General features: G+C 30.6%; 1 protein-coding gene across 2 annotated transcripts; it reads left to right on the top strand.

Moving 5' to 3' along the window:
- The first annotated feature begins 993 nt into the window (after nucleotides 1-993).
- On the top strand, nucleotides 994-4,722 carry DEG5 (DEGP protease 5). 2 transcript variants are annotated; one of them, XM_011017639.1, is made up of 8 exons: nucleotides 994-1,308; nucleotides 1,549-1,698; nucleotides 2,050-2,112; nucleotides 2,269-2,358; nucleotides 2,723-2,845; nucleotides 3,190-3,277; nucleotides 3,616-3,690; nucleotides 4,466-4,722. In XM_011017639.1, the coding sequence occupies exons 1-8, from the start codon at nucleotides 1,054-1,056 to the stop codon at nucleotides 4,570-4,572; spliced, it is 951 nt and encodes a 316-aa protein (XP_011015941.1). In that variant the 5' UTR covers nucleotides 994-1,053; the 3' UTR covers nucleotides 4,573-4,722. The 2 variants fall into 2 exon arrangements, with proteins under 2 accessions (XP_011015941.1, XP_011015942.1); XM_011017640.1 differs by lacking the exon at nucleotides 2,050-2,112 and having other exon boundaries at nucleotides 1,004-1,308.
- Nucleotides 4,723-6,948: the final 2,226 nt, after the last annotated feature.

Below are 6,948 nucleotides of genomic sequence, written 5' to 3'. Positions count from 1 at the left end.
TTTCTATTAGGTTCCATCTTTTACTATTTATCATTAATTATGATATTTTTAGCAAAACAATTGTTTTAATTTCAAGCTACCCTACCCGTTTATCCAAATTCTCATATTTTAATTTTGATGATTAAACTTTCTGATTCTTTTCTTATATCTAGCAAATTGTTTTAGATTACTTTTTTTTTATATTAAATATGTTTTTGCTTCAACTTTTAATATTTTGTTAATATAAAAATTAAGTTTTATAATTATTTTTAATTATATTATTTTATTCTTATAATTCAGCTTACAAGGTTTGACAATCATGCTATGATTTTATTGTGTTTAATTTTTTTTTGTAGTTTTTTTTATTAGTTTTTTTTATTTTTTATTTTTAATTGTTAGCAATTGAACATTATTATTATTTTTTATAAGTTTATCACAATTTTATAAACCAAGTTATGAGTTTGCTATGCTAATTTAATTGATTTAGGTTAGTTTTTTTTTATTATGATTAAAATGTTTTTTAATTTTTAATTTAGTATTGAATTGTCTTGAAATTAAGTTTAATATATTTTTTTAGTTGATGTTCTTGGTTATCATGGTTATTTTTTTAATTTTTAATTTAGTTATTGATATCATTATTTTTTAATTATATAATTAAATAAAATAATTTTATTAGATCAAAAAATGCATAATGCACATTATTTTATTTTTTAATAACAGCTAATAATATTTTTATATAAAAAATATGAGCCTGCCATAGCAAAATAGCCACCTATATACTTATTATAGTATTTGCATCATTATTAATTGTGTTTTCAAATCAATTCTTTCTGTTATCATTTTGTTTTCCTTGATGTGAAATATTCCCTATTTTTTATTACTTTTATTTGGGTTAACAAAGAAAAAACAAAGGTTTTTCTCACCTTTCCTATATATATATATATATATATATAGATAACTGAACTAGTGTAAAAATTGACAGAAAAAGAAAAAGACATTATAGACCCAGTAGCAGTTCTCTTTATCCTTTCATAAAAACCAGAGTCATCAGGTGGACAGCAAATATCACTTAACATGGTGGTTTTGGGTTCAATTCGTGCTCCCTCCGCTCTCGTTCCACTCCAAAAGATGATCGTTTCTTCTTCAGATAATGAGAGCCTAGTTCTTGGAAGACGAAGAACCATAGCCTTTGGTTACAGCGTTGTAGTACTGGCTTCCCTGCTCAACTTGCACATTCCCAATTCAAACCCTCCTTTGCTTCACTCTGCTTTTGCCCAACAACAAGATGAACTTCAGCAACAAGAGGATAGAGTCGCTCACCTCTTCCAGGTTCCTCTCCCTCCCCACCCATTTAGCTTTTGACTTAAATCATTGAGTAGGAGATTATTTTTGTTGTCGATGTGCTAATTAATGACCTACTTAACTTCTTGGCTGACTGTCCATCAACAATGTGGTCACGGAGTTGTATGAGAAATATTTGCATCGCATGACTTGAATTTTTCATTCATTGTTGGAGTCATTAGTTGTTTATGTTCATGCTAGTGACATTTTGTAAAATGTATTATGTAGGAATCCTCACCATCAGTTGTTTTTATCAAGGACATCGAGTTAGCTAAAGTTCCTAACAGGCCTGAAGATCGGTTTATGCTTACAGAGGATGAAAATGCCAAAGTCGAAGGAACAGGTTCGGGCTTCATCTGGGATAAGTTTGGTCACATTGTATGTATGCATTTATTCCCTTTTTATGTTATTAACTCTAAAACTTGTCTGTGGCTATTACATGTGGTCTCTTCCTGGTTTACATGTAAATGAAATGATTAAAAAAGAAACTGCTTTGCCGATCAATACAAATTAGAAACTATTATCAGTATGTTTTACGGTGTCTATCCATCTTTTTCATCTTCGGAAATATTTAATCTTACACATGCTTGGATTGTGCTGAAAATCACACTTTGATTAAAACCTTATCCAATCCTCTGAACATTCTTCTTGGCTCGATGAAGTTATTTCTTTTAGATCACAGGTATTGATCAGGATATGCCTGAAAAATGTTGTTCTCATCTGTTACAGGTAACAAATTATCATGTTGTAGCTAAATTGGCAACAGATAGAAGCGGATTACAGTGTTGTAAGGTCTTCTTCGTTTTTAGTAATATGCATTTCTGTAATTGTAGCTTACCTTTTCTTTCCCTTTAATTTTTTGATAATTCAGCTGAAATACTTTTCCTGAGAGGTCAAGTGCAGTGTCCACCATCTGAATTAAATTGTTCCTGGTCTCTTATCCTACAGGTATTTCTAGTTGATGCTGGAGGCAATAGCTTGTACAGGGAAGGCAAGATAATTGGTTTTGATCCATCTTATGATCTGGCTGTCCTTAAGGTATCAGATCGAACTTTGGTGCAGTGTATTTTAAACCTGTTCTTGATATATGCAGAGTACATTTTGTTACCATGATGAAATCATTAGAAAAGTTGCAATCGAGCAAGCAATGTCAGGGAAAGTTGCATAAGCTAACTTATGATCTAGGGTCCACTTGATGTCACTATGAATATATAACATATTTCGTCTCATTCAGAAAATTCTGAATACCACATGCAATTGCCCTATCATGCTCTGATTCTGTATTTTGAGAATGCTCTTTGCCTAACCCTTCTTTTTGGTCGTCATAAAAAAATGAGTATATTTTGTTTTTCTATTTATTATTATTTCTAAGTAAATCTTCTTATTCTACTGTCACCTGCAGGTCGATGTTGAAGGATACGAATTGAAGCCAGCTACTCTTGGTACTTCTAGGGAATTACATGTGGGTCAAAGTTGTTTTGCCATTGGGAATCCTTATGGATATGAAAACACTCTAACAACAGGGGTAACTCCTTCATTAACATGTCTGTTATATAGATATTCTTAGGACAATGGTCAGTATCTAGTTGTAAGTTCCATGACTGTAAGCAAACATCAAATAGAAACATCCAGGCCCTTTTCATTGCAGATCAACTTTTCTATTTAGGGCATTCAAGAAGAGTAATAGTTGTTCACCTTTTCCTTTTGTGCTTGCTAAGCTATAGTCTGATGCCTTCTCTGGAGTTATTATTTAGATTACTAAATGTAGCATGTCATTTGGAACACATATGACAAGATATTTATCGCTGGAAATTAACCAAATAAATAATCAAAAGCATGATAATATGATATCGAGTTTCAATGATGCAGGTGGTCAGCGGCTTGGGTAGAGAAATCCCTTCGCCAAATGGAAAGGCCATTCGTGGAGCTATTCAAACAGATGCAGATATTAATGCAGGTATCTTAAATTTCTTTAAATTAAACATTTTGAAATTATCCTGGTTTTAAGTTTCTAGCTCATTTATTTAAATATTTTTTTCATTACTAATTAGTAAAATGAGAGCAGGCAACTAATTCAAGGGGGCAAAATTTGGCTTCTCTTGAGTAGCCTCTATGAGACTTAGCTTTCATTCACTACTACTTAAACTTGCTGGCTCTTAGACTTCATTAAATAGTGTTGTGGTATTGACTTCACACTGGAAATATGTGAGGTTTTTCAATCTATTTTTCTGTTTACATACTTTTATTATAATCATTGGCCATATCTTCCACTTCTAATCTTTTCCGCATATACAGGGAATTCAGGTGGACCATTGATTGATTCATATGGACATGTGATTGGAGTCAACACAGCAACCTTCACCCGGAAAGGTAAAATATGCTTTTCAGTTCTTTTGTTTCTCTTCCCTCAACCTTTTGAGGGACTCTTTAATAATAAATATTGCTTTTCATATATCTTAAATATGTAAATGGATCAGCGTGGACTAGGACAAGCTGATTTAAAAAGGTTGTCAAGGTTGTCTTTTGTGACATCCAAAATTGTACGGTTCTTTAGTAGTTTCAGCAAAATCATATCTTCTCAACCCAAAGTAAAATAAAGAAAGAAAACCATGCTAACATTTTGTATGTATTAAGGCATTTGTAGACTCAATGATAGTTGTTTTGAGCTTGTTTGTTTCTCAAATCTGCTAATGCTATCTCTGAATTGAGAAGTTCTTGGAAGATTAAGAAAACAGGGGGAAGAACTACCTTTTAAGAGTGTTCTTAATTCCTGTAAGAATTGCTTGTTATAAACTGGGGAGTAGGCTCTTTATCTCCAAATGATGATGTGCGTGGTTGTATTATTATTGCTGAAAGTAAATTTTTTCTAGCCATTGAGGTAGTCTGTTAGGATGATGCTTTTCTCGATTGCATGTGAAACAATAGTAGCTGAGTGGAACATCTGAACTGCATGTTGAAACAATAAGAACTGGGCGCATCATCTGATTCTTTTTAGAATGACAATGTCCTTAACCGTATAGCAAACTGATATGGCAGTAAAAAGAAAAAAAGAATGGCAGTGCCATCATGGATTGTATAATAGGAGAACTGAATTCTTTCTGTTCAAAGTGCATAATATATAATCCAGGTTTCACATTCATTGCAGGGACAGGGGCATCTTCTGGGGTGAATTTTGCAATACCAATCGACACGGTTGTGCAATATGTACCAATTCTTATTGTTTATGGAACTCCTTTTAAAGATGGGTTTTGATCTTGTTTATCTTTTGTACTTGAGAAAGACTTGGGAGTGTAAATACTGCGACTTGCAAGGTCATCGCTATGCAGGCAATTCCAAGCATGTGGTCAGTGTACTTTTTGGGTTTTTTTCATATGGTATATAAAACTATCTTTTTCCTCTTTGTATTGTTGACGGATTTTCTGCACTTGGCATCCACCATTTCAGTCTTGCCTTGTGAAGTGGGGAACTAGATTGTGGAATTGCAGATTTTATAACTCGACATGAGACATCCTGACTGCTGGACAACAGCAGATTTCATCAGTGTTAGAATGACTCATGGTATAAAAAAACTGTATGCTCATAAAATCAAGCAATCTTAAATTTGCTGTGAGTGCATTTTCCGTCTCAAATCAGTAGGAATCCCTTCTTGTAAGAAGAGCAGGTGCTAGTACAGGGGACAATTTTTGGTTTGCAGATTTATAAATTGTTCAATAGCTATAAAAACTTAGAAATCGGACATCCATTTCCTTCTTTTCCTTGGGACAGGACAAACAAGCACAAGGCAGATCACATCCATAATTTTGGTTCCAAGAATCTAATCCGCTCTTTCCCTGTCCCATATTTCTCCTCCACCATTCAAGTTCGATTAGGTACATCAAATGCAGTTCATCGGTGTTAATTATAATGGGGATGAAAAGGGGTGGGTTTCATAGCTCTATCCTCTTCTTCTTCTATGATGGTTACTTCAAGCAGATGCTGGATTCATGAACCTCCTGCGCTTTTGATTCATGTTTAATTACCTGCTCTCAAAGGCCTCGGCCACCAAATTCAATTCAATCTATTTTGAACATCATAAATAGAACCCACATAAAACAAACAAGAACAATCACAAACAAACAACGAACCCAGTAAAATTCAAATTCACAAGCTGCTCTTTTGCATTGTTAAAATAACAAGTAGGAAGATTTATTGAAACTTCAGGAAGGAGAGTTGGTTTACAATACAGAAATTGATTAATATATATAACCGCTAATCAGTTATCTTATAAATGATATTGATTTTGTTAATGGAAACATATTTTTTTTAATAAAAATTTTATTTATTTTTTATATTAATTAAATGTTTTATTAATAAATATAATATTTGATTAATGAATCAAAGATAAAGTCCTTCAGACAAAATTATTTTTAAAATAAAATTATAAAGTCATTATAATTATAAAATTTATATTACAACAAATCATTGTTATTAAATATTTATAGTCAATGTTCTAATATATGAAGGATACCTATAACTAATATATAGATACTCATTGGATAACATGTACTATGAAGCCTTATATTTAGGATACAAATTAACATATTCAAAATAATAAATAACATGAAACCAGGGAATTTTATATATATATATATATATATATATATATATATTTCAACTAAAATTTCAGTAAAATTTCCCTAATGTTTTCAAATGTCAACATTATTATTTACCTATACAAGTCCTAATTTTATATCAATATCATTTCAATATACAAAAAGATCAAAATAGACTACATCTGTTCTTTTAGTTTTTCCTTATTACATTCCACATAATGATTTTCATATAATCATTTTATAAACTTAACATAAACAATTTATAAAAGATTAACACACTAAATTCCATACATTTCTATATTAGACATAAAAAGTGCAAGATTATGCAAATACCACAACAATCCAAAGAATTTAAGTTAATACATGCATATTTAATAATATATTTAACTTCATCTCAAAAGACAATACTGGAATTACATTACATAATAAATGTATTCAATTCCTAAATTTAACATTAAGGTCTATAATTATAAGTAATAATAAAAGAAGTCTACTATTCAGCTCGAACTTTTAAGGATCATGTAATCAGAATAATTACAATATAAGAAATATTATTTAACAATTTATATGTTTATTTGGAAGAATAATGATTAAAATACAAATATTATTAACAAACATTTAAGAGATTTTACATCATTAATTATCCAATAATATCTTTACTGATAATACCATTAATTATTTTATATCATTCAAATCAATTATCCCAATTATGTCATTTGGATCATGTATCACTTTTTGATGCTCTAATTTCCTTAAGGTAAATTTATTGTTTAAATCCATGGTCATTAGATAAATTGACTCTTGTAGTACCATTTAGGTATTAGTCAATATTTAAATTTCTAGTCATCAGATAAATTGACACCTTTAGTATCACTAAGATACTAATCAATATTTAATCTTTCTTTTCAATTATTCGATAATCACATCACACTTAATATATATGCATAACAAGCAATTAAATAATTTCAACTATTTAACAACTAGATCCTTGAACAACTTAAATGGAGGAATATGACACGATCAAAAGATTGATGTC

The sequence above is a fragment of the Populus euphratica genome, unplaced genomic scaffold (genome assembly GCF_000495115.2).
Source record: "Populus euphratica unplaced genomic scaffold, PopEup_1.0 scaffold3007.1, whole genome shotgun sequence".
Taxonomy (NCBI): Eukaryota; Viridiplantae; Streptophyta; class Magnoliopsida; order Malpighiales; family Salicaceae; genus Populus; species Populus euphratica.
This window is presented reverse-complemented; position numbering and strand designations above follow the sequence as displayed.